This window comes from Pseudopodoces humilis, chromosome 4, assembly GCF_049639895.1.
Source record: "Pseudopodoces humilis isolate 2021_Gansu_Grassland_sample_001 chromosome 4, ASM4963989v1, whole genome shotgun sequence".
Classification (NCBI taxonomy): domain Eukaryota; kingdom Metazoa; phylum Chordata; class Aves; order Passeriformes; family Paridae; genus Pseudopodoces; species Pseudopodoces humilis.
Genome location: NC_142203.1, coordinates 57,663,118 through 57,680,058, shown reverse-complemented (window position 1 = coordinate 57,680,058; position 16,941 = coordinate 57,663,118). Strand labels below are relative to the sequence as shown.

Below are 16,941 nucleotides of genomic sequence, written 5' to 3'. Positions count from 1 at the left end.
AGTATGAGTATTTTTTTACTAAAGGTGTATCTCTTGGTGTGTTTGTAGAATACAGATCTGTAGAAGAATCTTTTAAGGCATAATTGTTTAAGTAAGTAGATAAATCCACAAAGAAGCTGCAACTTAGAAATATCAAGTCATTTTAAATTTTCCATTATCGAAATGCAGGAATTATACAAGTTCAGTATTCCACTAGCTTCAGTTCTCTTAAGTATTAATATTACAGTATTTTGTAATGATGTTCAGTAATTTGTTCCAAATTTACTTTTCATTGTTCAAAAGTCTCATGGATTGTTTAGAAACTGAATCACTGTCATCAGTCTGTGAATCTTTGTGTAGCTATGAAAGCAAACCCTTCTCCTGAATATTGGAATATATCAAATGATTTTGTAAATTATAAGAACCAAAGAGTAATTCTTTTCTTCACCTGTAAAACATTCAGCTTTTAGTCATTTGTTGTTTGTTATACTAATGACTTCTCCAAGAAAGATAATGACCAGTGAATGTTTTTTTTTTTGGAATGTATATTCTTTATCATTTTTTCTTGCAGACTGTTGATAACTGGGTTGTTTTCAAAAAACATGACCTTCTCAAGACATGTTGAGAGAAAGCTTAGGAATATCAGACTATTTTATTGTTGTATGAAATGGAAGCAAGTTCAACCTTTGATTTCTTGAATGCATGCTTATGTGTGAATGTAACAGCAGTGTAGATATTTTCCATGCTGTTTTTGAAATGCTTGATTTAAGGCTTTTTAACATACTTTACATTTTTCTTATTTTGTAGGGATTGGGAGCAGACAGCAAAAATCTCTACCCTTTTCTACTTCCAGTTATCCAACTAAGTACAGATGTTTCTCAGCCTCCACATGTCTATCTTCTGGAAGATGGTTTAGAGCTGTGGTAAGAATGTTTTCTTTCTATTTCTAATTTTAAAACAGTTGGTTTTGTATTCCTGGAAGAAAAATGTTGTAAAAAGCTTAGAATATTAAAATTGATATGTTCTTGTTACCTTACCTTGACATCACCTATATCATCACACCTTTTCTCAGAAGACAGGAGGTTAGGAAATTTATATACTCAGCTGTTTCTAGTTGTGTTTCTTCTATTAATCATTTTCAGGCAGTTGATACTGAAGATACTATTCTGTAGTGATAATGAACAGCAAGACAAAAAGTCTAGACACTCTATAATGTGCATGCTAATTTAACAGTTTGGTGTGTTTGACTTTGGGAGAACAGTGAGCCAATGGATCAGAGCTGGTTGCAGGAAGAGATGTCATTAAAAGGATAAAATGTAGAAGTTACTTTCTTTATCTTGGGCTGTTTGGTTACTGATCATAAAACAAGAAGTGACACGGTGCTCAGTTTTCCATGAGCCTGATTTATTTATTTCTGGTGCAGCTGATGCTGTAAGAGGGGAGAATGGTTACCTGGACCAAATTCTGAAAAATAGGAATACATAGAGTTTGTCTTAAAATAGTGAATGATTCCTTTGATCTAAATTGAAAATGAGCATTTAAATTACAAATACTTAATCTACAAATGATCTGTTCCATATACAGCAAAACTGAGATTTATAATGGTGTTGGCACCAAGTCAAAGTCCTTTTCAAAAACTTAGCATAGGGGCCTTTTACATGTATCAATTCAGAACTTTTATGTCTTCTTAATAATACTGATCTTGAGATTGCTCTTTTGATGTCAGTGCAGAAGAATGATATTTTAAGATGTCCTAGAGCATTAGAAGAATGTGGAGAGCTGGCAGAGACAGTTAAGACTCCAAGGGTTTGAACCAAGAGCAGGAAAGCAACTAAGATATTTCACGTAACCAGATGTATGGTAGGCCCATGCCTAAGATATAGAAGAAAAAATGGAATTTGTTGTTGTGGTTTTAAATGCAAGCTTAATTTATAACTACTGTTTTCAAATCTCAGTAATTTTAAAATGTTATGAACAATATCTGGTCATCGTTGTATCATTTCAGATGTAAAAATAATGTAAACATGTGAGCTGGTCCATGACAGTTTCTCCTTTGAGGCATAGAACACATGTTGTCCTTGCACTGTAAATATCCCTCTCTACCCACCTTCTCCAGTTTCCCTGGTTAGCTACTTAGACATTCTCACTGTTGCATTTCAGAGCTTCTGTTGTCTTTATAAAAAGACAGTAGCATGTTTTTCTTTGTTTTCCTACTTTTGCAAGACCTGATGAGTGTGTTGTAAGGACTGTTGCTCTGGTTGAAGTATGCTTCTGGTAATTGTTACACATTGTTGATAATACAGATGGTTACTGGAAGTTAAAATGTTTACATCTGTCAAAATGATTGCTTAATGTTACTCATACAACGTCTGAAATATTTTACTTAATCTGTTCTTAGGTTAGTGACACTGGAGAATAGTCCATGTCTTACTCCAGAACTCCTGAGAATATTTCAGAATATGTCTGCCCTTCTTGGTAAGCCTTTCACTAAAAAAATTTCATGATTTTTCTCCTGCAGCTTGTTGTTCATGCACTAAGCAGTGCTCCTGTGGCCGCAGGTACTAATGGAGCTCGCAAAAATGTAACAAAAATTGAGGAACAGGTTTTTATTGTCTGACTTTCTCATATTTTTTAATATTCATGATCTACTTACCCTAGTTCTCATTTTTAATAAATTGGAGCTGCTGTGCCTGAAAGATAAGACAAATTTCAGTTTATCATTTCAGAGGTTATTTTAAGAGGTTTCTGATATTTAACACCAAATGTACCAAGTGTTACTGATACTGTTTATATGGAATACTTGCCTGTTCTACTTACAGCCAGAATGAAGTTATTAGCTTTTCCCTCATTCAGATAATAATAATATAGGATGTTTTCAAAATAATGGAATGTCTATAAACATTTGGGTCAAGCACTGAAATAAAAAACAGCAGTCTGTTGGCAAAATATAAACTTAAAATTAGGATTCAATGCTTAGGAAATACTGATACTTTAAGTGCTTTTGCTTCATAATTAAATGGAATATAAAAATTTGGAGATTTTAATTTTATGTTAATATCTTTGCGTTTAGATCTTCAGCTGCACTCTTGAGGTTTCAACACAAATATAGCAAATGGGTTAATTATTTTAGAGAAATGTGTTCACAGAATTACAGAAGTTAGCTTCTTAATTGATAATTGTTTTCAGGACTTAATGTTTTATTTTATTTCTACTGGTCAGTAGAAAGTTACATCTTGGTAGGTAGTTGCGAGGTGATGTCAAGGTTATTTTTCCTTGTATACAAGATCTCTAATGACAAATGCTCTTTTTAGTAGTGGCTTTATGGTTAAATACTCCACAGCTACCATTAAAATTCTGTAGCTGCTGAGTCCTTAGTGTTGTCATCATCATCATCCATAACTATACACCTACCCTTCCACCTTCTTGTTCTGTGTCAATCAGAGGTGGTGTCTGCTGCAGGAAGCCTGCTCTGTATGAATGGCTGTGATTTTCATGGTTTGTCACACTGCTAGTTTGCTTGAGTTAAATTCAGAAATACTATGTATTTGTGTCTTGTTTGTTTGCTACTGATATTTTCTCCCCAGTCCTCATGTGATACTTTTCAGAGTAGAGAGGAGTAGAAATGGAAACCTTGGCAAACTCTTCTTAGAAAGGCATTCTGGAATATTCTATACTTGTAATAATTTCCTTGTTTTGTGAATGAATCCTGCAGAATAGTGATGCTCTCCTTTGGAAAAAAATTACATTCTCAAGCGAAATTATTTATTCTGAAAAATGAAAGCTGTATGATGCTGGTAGAGTCAGTAATTCAGTTAAGCTGCGCAGGGTTTCTTTAGGACAAGCCTTGAAACATGCTTATGTCAAACTTTCTTTTTTAATCAGGGTTTGGAGTGAGTGGTAAAAACACAGCAGCTGATGTGTAATCACAGAGTGATTTCATCCTACAGGCTTCTCTACTACTTTACTTCCTCAGAGCTTTTCTGAGAAACTGTTTTTCTGAGTGTCATATTGGTCAAAAATTTTGATTGCTGCAAAATATGCATCATTCACATGACACAGCCATGGTATCACGATGCTTAAACAGAGCTGGAATTTTGGATTAGTGCTAACCTTATATTAAAACATGGTAGTTAGAAAACCAGTACAATACTGCTGTCTGCTACCCCTCAGGGAGCTGCTGCATTCAGGACACTTAAATCTTCTTCACATAAATCAAGTGCAACAGTACAGTTTAAGGTGCAGCATCTTGCAAAAGAGAATGTATTGATCAGTGATGATCAACTGTGCTAGTTAATTAAATAACTCTCCAGTCTTAAACCTGTAGCAGAGTTTTTCTAGTACGCCACTACCAGTATTCAGCTGAAACTTTTGACACTTACGGTCAGACTCTTCTGTCCTTCTTAACGTGGTGATGTAACTGTCAGAACAAGGTGTTTTAACTGAGAAGTCAAAATTGCAAAGTCTTGTGTGCCTTAAATGTCTGAGATCAGGCAAAAAAGATAATCTCTCCAAGACTGGTTTTCAGTGGATTTCTGGATGAGGAAATCATCAAAAGACAGATGATGTGAAGGGAAGTTCTGAATAGGTAACTACCGTGCTTACATCTTTTGGAGTAGGGTGGAGAACTAGCAACAAGATGCTCCAGAAAAATACTTCTTGAAAATACGATGTAAGGAATATTAACCTCCTGACCTTTGTTTTCTGAATTTATTTTTAGTGAAGGAAATTACTGTGATATACAAGTAATGTAACTGTATTTCTGGTATGTTTAGCTTCTACATCAGCATGTAAGTCATTCAGAAAATATGTCAGAGGTCAACATGGATGAACTAGTAGAAGAGCTGGAGGGCAGGGAAAGAAGAATTCACACGTGAGATTTTTGAACTTGAAGGGGAAAGATATATGTATTTGATTTTCCTTTTTTAACTAATCTGAAAATAATTTGTAATTGTTCCCTTTCAGGTAGAATTGTCCTTATGAAAAGATCCTTTTGTACCCATTTTGGGATACTACTGTTGTTGGAAGTGGTTGTCAGAGGAGTTATACAAGTCAATTAGATTTGCCTTCAGGAGCAGTGTTGCAGTTCATATGAAGGCTTGATTTCACTTGCCTAAGTGACTGACCTTCAAAGACTATGGTGCTATCACTGATGTACAATAATTATTCACAGCATAATTGTCATACTTCGTTTTCAGTTAAGCACTGCTGCTACCCATTTCAACTCTGTTGAAATGTAATTGCCCTGTAGAGAGATTGCACTGTCTCTTTAATGCATCTCTTTCAATGTATTGAATAATGCAGAATGGAGAAATACACTAATTATCTGAGGATGGAAGCATTTCTGCACTGAGGCTGCTTAAAATAACATTTGAATCTGATACAATTTCAGGTTGGGAATATGGTCAAAATCTAAACATACCTATTCCAAAAAGCATCAAGTTTAATGTGCACTTGCTGTATTTGTAAAGGTCCTGGCAAAAACCAGGTTACTGGAACTGGCCTAACTCCTCTGATCCTAACAAAACTCAAAGGAGTACATTAATAAATTTTAAAAAAAATGTTTGATTCAGGAAAACCTGGCAAGAGAATTGATGTATAATTAGCTTCTAAATGTAGTTAGTTGAACATGAGATCTTTCTAGAAAATTTTGCTAAACTGTGAGCTGCAGATGCGATGTAAGTTTTGTCATTTCCATTGCATCTGTCATATCTGTTTTCATTTTGACCTGAAGTACAGTTTTGCAGTACACACATTTTATTACCTTTTATCAATTCTCACAGAATCACAGAGTGGAAAGTTACGGAAAACTTAGTAGTACTTCCTGTTTATATGACCATTTATTTTGAATTTGTCTCCTTGTTTCAGTGTCTGAAACTTCAAGTATGATTGTGCCCAGTAAAGATAAAAACACAAATGGAGACCTCTAAGGAGAGCTCAGTATGTAACTCTAGTAAAGTGCGACTAAAGCTAAACTCATAGATACCTTGGAATCTTTTGATGAGCGTTTTGGATTGAGAGGTCATCTCTTTTCAAGTCAGTAGACAAAAATACTCATAATAAATGATTACAATATATGACATGTAATACAAATGTATTCATGAATACAGAGGTGTCCTGTGGCCGTATCAAATGGAAGAACATTAATGTTCTACCTCATGGGTGGAGAAAAAAGGAAAATCTGTTGAACCTCCCCAGAACTACACAGATGTTATAATGGCGAAGCAGCCATGGTCATGGTGATAATTGGTTTTGGTAGTATAGCTAATACCACTGGGTGAAAGCCACACTTTAGTACAGCTGCTTTCATCTAAGCTGTGGGAGACTTATGAAGTCTGATGCTTGCTCCATCTGGGAAAGGAATTTTATTTAAAATTCATGTTAAAATATTTTCCTGTTGCCTCTCCATGATGATTTTATTAAATATTTTAAAAGTGATGGTGCTAAGGTCTGCTTCTTTTACCAGGAATAGTTTGTCTCCCAAACTGTTTCTAAAGAAATTTATCCCGTTTTCGGTCTTTTGCCTTGTATTGCATTGTATAAAAATACAATGTGGACTTTCTGCACTAGTATCAACATTCATGTGAAACTTTGAAACTTTTCATTTTGCTTATGCATGTTCCAGAGTGATTTTTTTTTTTTCTTAAACACTCTTACAGGTAATGCCTGAGGATGTATCTTTTTTCCTCTCTTCAAGCTGTTGTTGTATATCATCCTCTGTGTGTATCTATCCCTTAGATGGGTATGCTCTCTTTACTGAAATACCCAAACTGTGCCCCAGAGCTCAGTGTGTTTCAGCTCAATGCCATTTGGTATGGCATCTGGGTCAGAAGAGCAGAACTGCAATCTTTATTTCATTCTTTCTGCTCAGCATTTACTGTGTGAGAGAGACCATTTATCAGTAATTGCAAGTCTCTAAAGTAAATGTTTCATTTTTTCTGTCTTCAATATCTTCTTAACCCAGTATTACATCCAAAACGTGACTTTTGTTCAATTGTTTTTTGTTTTTAAATAGTGTTGGCTTTTGAGGTTGTAGGACTTCTTGTGCTTCCATTTGAGCACAAGAGCTGTCATCCGACTTCTGTACTTCTCTCTGCAGGGAGAGAGAACCTGACTGGCACTGGATCCAGGATATTTTTTTTACTTGTTGACATCTGGCACTACAAGCTGCGAGAGGAAAAAGACTTTGAGAAGCAGATCATCTTGGTTGTACTTCAGTTTGGTGATCAGATTCTGAACTGTGATTTTTGTTTTTTCCAGAGCTGAGTACAGAAAACCTCAAAAATTGCTTTAAGATCATCAATGCTTATATTTTCTTATCATCATCTGAATTTTTGCAGGTATGTTATTGTTACCATTATATAAAGATCCATATTAGCACCTCAGTTCCTTACTGGCAAACTGGTTTTTCTCTCATCTTAGAAAATACCGTACACACAAACATTTATACTTGTATTAATTTGTGTGCATACAAACATACTGTTCTAATGTTAGCTCTTTATGGTGCATGGTGGACACTTAGATTTGAGAAATATTGTCATTTAGAATTGATGCTTTGTGGATTGATTTAGTAGTTTGATATCTGAAAAGGTCATATGTTGGATAATAACAGTTAACTCTAATTACCCTACCAGATTAAAATTATGAATATATATTCTATCAAGAGTTGAAATACATTATGCTTTGTTGTCATACCTTCTTCATTAGAAATTCTTTCAGATTGATTGTTTAAATGTGCTGCAATGCTAAAAATGCAACAAAATGCTTAGATTAGATTTTAATTAGTTTAGAATGATGAACATTTTAGCAGATGAGATCTATGAAGAGAAACTGGGTCTTTAGGCATGTGTAAATCAAAAGGAATTGAGTTTTGAAATATATACAAATATATAAAATATATTGCATAATACCTTCTTTTTTATTTTATTTCAGATGTATGCTGCTGACTTATGTCGGTCATTTTGTGAGCTTTTGAAGGACATAACTACTGAAGGTCAAGTTCAAGTTTTAAAGGTGGAGTATAGTGAAAGTAATATCCGGAGGCTCAGCTCTCTACATACAATGTGTTCAAGTAGAATTTAGAACATGTAGAAGAAACTTATGCGTATAGCAGAATTTGACATTGAAGTTAACCTATCAGTGGTGGTTTAACTACTTATTTGAAGCCTGTGCATGTGTGTAGACACCTAGTGAGTGTAGGGTTAACTTTTCCAGTCTTCATTGAATGTTGTATGTATGTGGTCTCCATGAAATTCCTTTGCGTACCATTTATACCCATCACAGAGTTCAGTCTTTGGCATAAGTTGCTGTTGTAATGGTAGAACTACTTAAATAAAGCTGCTAAAGTTTTTTCCAGGAACCAGAAAGTTACATTTTCACACAGCCTTCAAATGGTGCTGTGGAACTGATAAGCTTTTGAAATGTTAATAACAATAATTTGAATGTGTCTTTTGAAGAATTTCAGGAAGTAAAGTTGGAATATAGATTGAAAGATAACTGATTAGTAGCTGTAGTGTGCTACTGCTAACATTTCCAGTGGTTGCACTAACTGGGGGCTCCGTGTTGCTTATGAGAACTTGGACTTGAATTCAATTAATTCTAAATGTGATAGAGGATATAAATTGGATCCCACATATTTCTTTGGTGGATCACACAACTGCCTCCAGAATCCAGGACAGAAAACAACTGTTGAAGTTGATAGTCTTCCCTGTTGTACTTACTGCTGTGAAGAGCTTAAGGCCTCTAGTTCTGAAATTTAAAATGTCAATTCCAGTCTAACAGTAATATTATTTAAAGTATGTAGCTGGGCAAATGTTTTATGCAGCAGCTTTTAATCAGAATTCTAAAATGGAATTATACTGCTAATACAGAATCATTTATTCAGTTGAGTCCCTGTGTGGCCTTGCATTAGCTGCACAAGTTGTCTGGTATACTTGGAACACTTTCCTAGTATGCCCTCTTGATTCCAGAGGGGTAACTGAGCTATCATCCTTGTAAATGTTCTTAGAAAAAGCAAAAGTTTTGTCAGGCTTCACTATGCTGACTTGTTAAACAAAAAAAGCCCCAAAATCTAGATAAGCGTTGGGAACAGAAATGCCCATGGGTGTTCTCTGATAGTTTCCTACAAACAGCTTTGGCTGGACTGTAAATAGACATTAGAACTGTAAATAAATTAACAAGGTTGAAAAATACTAATTAGGACTGACAAGACAATTTCTTGCAAGATTGCTGAGTCTTGATTTCCTAATTACCTGACACAATGAAAGGTTTAAAAATACTGTGCAAGGAACAAAGGAGTTGACAAAAACTTCCAGTACCCAGAAAGATGAGTGAAGGAAGTTATGTTTACCTCTGTATATAATAAGTCTCTTTTATACCTCTGCATATTAAAGGTTTACAAAATTGAGAGGCATTGAGATAGGTCAACTGCTTAACACTTTTCTCAACATGAAAAATAGAATATTAAATGAAGTTATTGGGAGCAAGGTTCAAAAAGGAGAAAAAAATATTTAGGAGAGGTTGGTCAAGAGCACAGAAGAGTTGGTCCTTGTTGAAATTCCTCTGAGGTGGAATTAAATGGAGATGAAGAGTGTTTAAGTGAGGTATCTTTATGATACCTTTATGTGCTTTATAAACACATCGGTGTTTTCATGCATGTGTCATCACTGTCTGCATAGAAGTCAGTGATGAGCCCTCAGCCTGTTATTCTCATAGCCTGTTCCCATCTCTCTTGGTACAAGGGTAGAGCACAAACATCTGGGCAAAAGAAAAACTGAAGAAAGCAGGAAAACAAGTTACTTCAGGGTACAGCACATAGGGGGGGAAAAGGAGCTGAGAAACAAAGGGTAAAGAGTTTAAACATGGGGAATCAGAGCAAGGTATCCAAAACAGCACCTCTGAGAGCACGCCTGCAAAGAGCTGCTAGGTCCTAATCAGTGGTTTCTCTAAAAAGTAACATGACAAAGCTATGAAAATACACTCTGAACTACTGGTCCTTCACCATACCAACCAAATCTGCTGGTTTTCCGGGTACCAAAACAAGATCCCTTTTTCCAAACTACCTCATCAGCTTTGTCTGGGCCATGGGGGAGCTTGTGTGGTGGTTGGTTAGGGTTTCATTGAGCATTCACCAGGTGCATTTATGCAGATGAGGTTTGCAGAATGTTTTACAAGAATAGTTTCAGCAAGCTGGGGTTTGCTGGTATTTAATGGTAAGCATCCTATGAGCACTTTGTATGTGTACACCAGTACACATGGTTGTAAACTTCTGGTTAAGATTTATCAATGTACTTCACTAATGGTCTTGTTTGCTCTTGTTCTTAAGGTTGTAGAAAATGTCCTAAAAGTCAACCCTGTGCTGGGTCCTCAAATGTTTCAGCCCCTTCTTCCATCGGTATTCAGGGGGATTATAGATGGGGAGGTAAGAGTTACTTTAACTGCTCTCTACTTTTCCTTTGGAAAATGACAATACTTTCCATTATCTCCAGTTTTTTCATACTGATGTTGTAAAACTCTTGTTTTAAGAGCATCTGTTAGATTTTTCACTTCTAGTTTAAAAGTCTGTAAAAGTAGCACAGTAGCACAGGAAAAAACAACCTATCCATCGCTTGTTTTGTCATGTAGTGTTTATTTTAATAAAACAGCACAGATTTTATTCTGCTATTCCACCGTTCCTTCACTATTAATACTTTCAAGAGCTATAACATTAGGCCATTAGTATAATGCTTAGTCAGTGTTAAGAGTTTTTTGTTGGGTTTTTTTTAAAGACACATACTATTCCTTTTTAATTGTACCTGGACCAGAGAAAAACAAACTGAACCAGGAGAAGATCAACTTGACCTTTTTTCCTAATTGGCATAGCTAATATGAAGAGCTGTAGGTTGTGAGAATGGTTTGTGTGAGATAGTCTTTAAAATTTTTCTGGCTTACATGTCTTAACTTCTCGTTTTTCTCCCTTTGTAGTCAACAAACTTCTATGTTGGATGAAAATGAGTAAATCAAATATACTTTAACTGTGTTGAACCTATCAGTTATAGCAGGAATCAGTGGGTGGAATTCTTCAAGCTTTCTGACTTCTTTGATCAAAGCCTTTGCTTTTTTTCCAGTTGAAGACTTTCAAATATCAATATGTGGCTCCAATTACTGAGTTGAATAAAATTTCCAAATTTAAGCTAATACTATATAGCAAAGTACATTTTGCTGTTCAAAGCACAAAGATAGAGAGTGGATTATCAAAATGTCCTTTGATTTGAGACTAATAAATTCATTATACCCTATTCAGAATATGTTAATCTAGGTTAGCATTTTCAGGTAAATGTTGGCATTTTGTTTTTCAAGTAAGCTATTTTACAAAATACAGTTATATTGTTACGTGATGAATTTAATAGGAAAAAATTTATAGCTTCTTTTAAAAGTAATAACCAAAGATAATGAACTTATTAACTTATTACTGTATCCAGTTGATTTTGAGGCTTCTGCAGATTAGTTTTTTGCAAATATATTATAGTTTCTATCTAAAAAAAAGTAATAACTGCAGAAATACTAATTGTTCTTAATGTTACTGAAATTGTTGTAAGCAGTAACTTGGAACCATAATCAATTTTAAAAGTAATTTTTTAGCAGTACAATAAGCTGTTAGTTCCTTAAGATACAGGTTTTAAAATTTAAAGTAAAATCAAATTGTCTTGCAAATTGCTTGGCTGTTTGGATGAAATTGAGTTTGAAATTGCCATGATTTTCATATTGTGTGAACTGAGAATTCTGGTTAAGACTGCTCACTCAGTCTTCTGCTCCTAGATGCTCTTAAATTGCAATTCATAGTTTAAAATCTAGTTAAAGACATAAGGGATGCATACAAGTATTTTCTAGGTATTGCTGCTGCATGTGTCAAGTATTCTTCTTTTACTTCAACTAAGCACCTTTTGTTTTGGTTTATTTTTGTTCCAGAGATACCCAGTGGTGATGTCTACTTATCTGGGGATCATGGGTAGAGTTCTACTACAAAATGCAAGGTTTTTTTCATTACTTCTGAGCCAGATGGCATGTGAATTGGGTCAGGAGGTAAGGTTTACTGTCCTTTTATGCCCTTTTGGGGTTTTTGTGTCTTGGTATTTCAGCTGTATTACATAGGGAAATCTTGCTTTCTTTTGACCTAAAGAAACTTTTTCTTGCCCAGTTCATCTTGAAAAGGGGCTTTTCCCCCTCCTTTTCTCCTTTCCCTGAACATCCTGTAACAACATATATGTGTTCCCATAATTACTTAAACCATCCCATTAAAATTTTTATATAGTTCTTAAATTCTATTCCTGCTGTATCCAACAATTAGCCATGTAAACTCCCTTAGTTCACGTGCAGTTGTAGAATGAGAATTTCTTCCCCTGTGCCATCTTGATGGGTCTTGTGGGATGGAGAATGGTCTAATCATTCTCCCCTGAGTTTCTAGAGTATCAGGTTCAGTGTGCTTCAGTTCCACTTTTGAAGTCACTGAGGGTCTTCTACAAGTGTTCTATTATGTCTTTAAGTGACATTTTAGTAGTTTGCTTTGCTGGGGTGTAATACAGTTTTCAAAGTGATAACAAGAAGTTGTTTTTTGGTTTTTTTGGTTTGGTTTTTTGTTGTTTTTTGTGTTTTTTGTTTTTTTTTTAATTTGTCACTGTGTAGATAAAAAAAGTAAGTCCATGTGCTTTTTCTATGAGACTGTTAGGGGAAAACTGAATAATTTGCTATCCTGAATTAGTTCCCTCTCCATAAATGAAACGATTTTCAAACATCTAGGTTACAGCTAGTGGTATGGAGGGCTCAGGGCCTGGAATCATTGTCATAGAAAATTTAAAAAGTACCTGTTGCTTGTTACTTCTGTCAGGTGTACAACTGTGTAGTGTCTTTCCAAGACTAAATAATACCTCCAGTTGCTAGAAAAATTAAAATAAGTTATTCTCTAAACACACTCATAACTGAAAAGGAATGTTGTGTTTCCCAATGCAGTTGGACCAAATTCTTGGTAACATGATTGAAATGTGGGTTGATCGCATGGATAACATCACTCAGCCAGAAAGAAGAAAACTTTCTGCTTTGGCATTGCTTTCTCTTTTGCCATCATTGAATAGGTAAGCAAACATAAAATAACTTAAATAAGAATGCTTCAAAGGCCCTTGGAATGGTTTTTAAAGTGTTTCACAATTCTGCAGCTAAATATTCCAATACAATTAGTTTTATTTACTTATTTTTCTCCCCCAAGAGAAACTTAAAAAAGATAGAACTTTACTACATTATATTAACTTCTTATTTGGCTTCATAGCAATACAGTACCCTTTCTTCCATTTCATAGGAAATGTCATTTAGTAGGAGTGAGGAACCAGCACTGCAGATTTTATTGTTGATTCATATTAACTTAGAACTATCTGCTTCTCTCATCTGTGATTAAGTAGTGGCTTTAGTTGACATGTTACTATTTTGGTGTCCCTTCCAGGGAACAGTGTTTAGTTTTCTTTCCCATTGTAGGTGATCTGAACTTTCATCCTAGTTTTCTCCTTTATGACATAAAATAGAAGAAAAAGTTGCTCTGAAAGGCTCTGTTGTTGCTGTGAAACATTTTTTGCACAATAGATTTTAGAGCAAGCACATTTTACTATTAACCTTTCAGTAGCCATCATCATTGCTGGATATACACAGAAAATGAAAGTTCTAAATGAAAATGCTGAATATACTGACTTCATACTTGTCAATACTAGAAGCAAAATGTAACACATTTAGGTGACAGTTCAGTCCTTAGTTATCTTCAGATTATTTTTATCTGTTCGACATTCAGGAAGACAAGACTGCATGAGTTTACATTTAGTCTGCTAGGTTTCCTGAACAGTCTTGAAGTATTGTCTGGGAATTTAGATGTTGATTCCCAAATCCTAAAAGTTATGTTAGTAACTATAGAATATGTAGTATTGTCAAAGCTGTGGACTATGACATTTAGACATTCTTTAAAAAAAAAATCAGGGAACACTTAGGTGTAATTTAGCAGCTTTATTGCTTTTTATATGCACAGAAATTGTCCTCTTTTATGTCAGGTGGATAGTCAGGATAACATCTAGCTAAAGGTGAACCAAGCGACTGCTTTATGAGAGGTTTTTTCCCAGTGAATATAACAGTATTATGTCATTTATAGGTATATTTGAAATGTTTGTAAAGAGGTATTAGCTAACATTTAAGGTGCTGAACTACATCTGTCTTCCTGTGAAGTTTCTGTTAAAGAGAGGAAGGAAAAAAAAAGAAATTCCTTTAGATAACCATGTTATTTTGAGCTATGTTCAGCTGCTCCAGATTTCCTGCTGTAAAAGCCAATTATTTCTGGCAGTCCCTAACATAATAAAACCTTCTGCAAATGATAGCTTTATTTTTCAGTTACTCATTTAAGAAAGCTGCTTCTCAAATAAAAAGACTCTCTTTAGTGGACGTATTTATGTCAAAGCTATGAAAATTTCACTTGTACAATTGACAGACTGCCAAACTTGCCTTCAGACAGTGTGTGAAATGGCTTCTGTCAATTGATTGTTTCTTTTACTAGAACAATGTGAGTCACTCTGGTTTTCCTATATTTTAGGGATTATACTTCTGTCAATTGATTGTTTCTTTTACTAGAACAATGTGAGTCACTCTGGTTTTCCTATATTTTAGGGATTATACTACACATAATTGCTGTATCCTGTATTTGTAGGCTTCTTGTGCAAGTCTGTTTGCATAGTTGAAGCAAAACAAAATGTTTCAAATATAATACAGTAGTTAAACAAAATGTTTTGATTAATATAAGTGTTTTCAAGAAAAGCTAAAGTAATTTTTCCTGTTGGAATGCCTCACTAACTGGTTTCCTGATTAGATTTTACTTTGGATATCCAAGGCAAGTTCGATTTCTTGACTGCAGAGGCAGTCCACAGAATTTTGTCTTCTGTGGATGGTTGATGGGCTGTCTTGGGACAGGTGAAGGTGAGATTCTTTCCTCAGCTTGCTGCTCTGTGGTGGTCAGGATTGGTACCTGCAGCAAGCTCAGATTTTCAGCATTCTGCTATAAGTGCTGTGTCTAACACTTTCTGAGAATTTTTTTTCCTTTTGCCAGTTGCTTCCTCTAGCCTATAGTTGAAGCACTGGATTATTTTAGACAGGAAAGAGAGGGAGTAGACAAAAATAGTGGGGTGAGAATGAAGATAATATGTATTCTCATTCTTCCCTCAGCGTTGTTTTATGGATAAAATGTTGGGGAAAGTATTAAACAGTGACCTCTTTTATTCTCTGTGTAAACTGTAGTATTACTTCATAGATTTTAAGTGTTTCTCTAGTAATTAATCAAGTTTATAATTACAAATATATGGAACTATGGACTTCCTGCATTTCAGGGGAAGGTAAAACTTACATCATTATTAATTTAAAATCAGCTTGACACAAATAATTTTCTGTTTCAAGTGCAGCACCTTTGACAATGTCATGAGTGAAGGATTTTAGAGCAGATAAGACAGGATTGACTGCAGAGCAGTTGTTCACAGTGGCTATTGGGCTGACTAGTTTGACTAAGCAGGTTATAAAGTGACAAATTGTTAGCCACACTGTAATTTTCTCGTCTAGGCAGTACCATACAGAGATAGACATAATGGCATGCTTTTGATATCAACAGTAGTGCTGCATTTTAATCGTGTATGCATGTCCTTCAATCCAGCATCCTGTTTATCTTCCCACAGCTGCACATCGTGTTAGTGGTTAGAAATTAATATTAAAAAAAGAACAATAACTGCTGCTTTCCTGATTAGTGTGTTGCAGCACCTTTTCACGGAACAGTAATTTCCTGGTATTACTTAGGGATTTGCCCAAATTAAAAGCTGTATAATTATCTACTTTTGCTGTCCAAGTGCGGTCAATTAATGCTAGCATTTTTTTTGTGTTTGACATATATGCATTGGCAATATTTTTCATACTTTGTATTCTTACTGCCCATTTATCACTCATCCATCCTAGTGCATTTTCATTCATTTATTAAGAAATCTCGCTGTTTCATAAAATAGGTTAAGGACTTCTGTCTTTAAACTGTTGTATATAACAGTGGGACTGGTAACATTCAGGCAATAAGGATGCACCTGTGGAGTTACAGTGTCTCCATATTTAATACGTGAGGAAAGTGTGCATAGACACACAGTAGCTCTAACAGGAATGGCTTTTTGAAAAACACACAAGGACTTGAAGTTTCCTGGAGGAAAATTTTATTTGAGCTAGAGTGTGAGACATGAGATGTGACAGTAACCTGGATGAGTAAATTCACAAATGTCATGATTTTCCTACTGTCATAGTTTAGTCATATTTGCTCTTGTCTACATCCTTAATGGCTTGTTTGTGAACATACAGCTGCAAGAGTACTCTTCGAGACTGAGTTGAGTTTTACTAGAAGTGCCCTTGGTCCCTAAAATAATGCCTAGTGAATATGGTCAGTAGCAACATTCTGCCTCTTATTTTTTGTGGAAAATGTGTGGGCCACCACTATCTAGGGTTCTGCATTTGGAAGTCTTCAGCATCTGTTGTAGTTGTTGATGCTGAAGTGGCTAAAGTAGTACTATGTCCCATTCTCCTACCTACATCTGTCTACTTGTCTATCTGGAAATAATTAGCTTGCTTACTGCAGTATAAAGCCAGTATTTTACAGTATTTTGGAAAGTCCTTCTTTGATAATATTGAGAGTTTTTAATGATTTCTTTAGCAAAGTAGGAATCTTTTTTATTCCTACAGTTGTGTGTATTTTAGTAGAACACAACACCAAAAGATGCTAAAGTGTGATGGGAACATTTATTCTCTAGTAAGAATATGGAAATAGATTTTGGAAACATTAAAGTGTCAATGGTCAGCCTAGTTTGGAGTGATACCTAATTGTAACCACAGGTAGCATTTGACACCATGTTGAAAGCTAAGTACTCCCCTTCTACAGGTGTGTGTTTTTTC

The 16,941-nt window shown here is 35.0% G+C and overlaps 1 protein-coding gene across 1 annotated transcript in view; it reads left to right on the top strand.

Moving 5' to 3' along the window:
* Window positions 1–16,941, top strand: part of IPO11 (importin 11) — an 80,407-nt gene that overhangs the window by 39,211 nt on the left and 24,255 nt on the right. Inside the window, exons 24-30 of the mRNA XM_014260457.2 lie at window positions 787–902; window positions 2,378–2,454; window positions 7,237–7,316; window positions 7,909–7,989; window positions 10,301–10,396; window positions 11,923–12,036; window positions 12,961–13,082. Of these exons, the coding sequence (XP_014115932.1) occupies window positions 787–902; window positions 2,378–2,454; window positions 7,237–7,316; window positions 7,909–7,989; window positions 10,301–10,396; window positions 11,923–12,036; window positions 12,961–13,082 (686 nt within the window). The remainder of the gene's footprint in view (window positions 1–786; window positions 903–2,377; window positions 2,455–7,236; window positions 7,317–7,908; window positions 7,990–10,300; window positions 10,397–11,922; window positions 12,037–12,960; window positions 13,083–16,941) is intronic.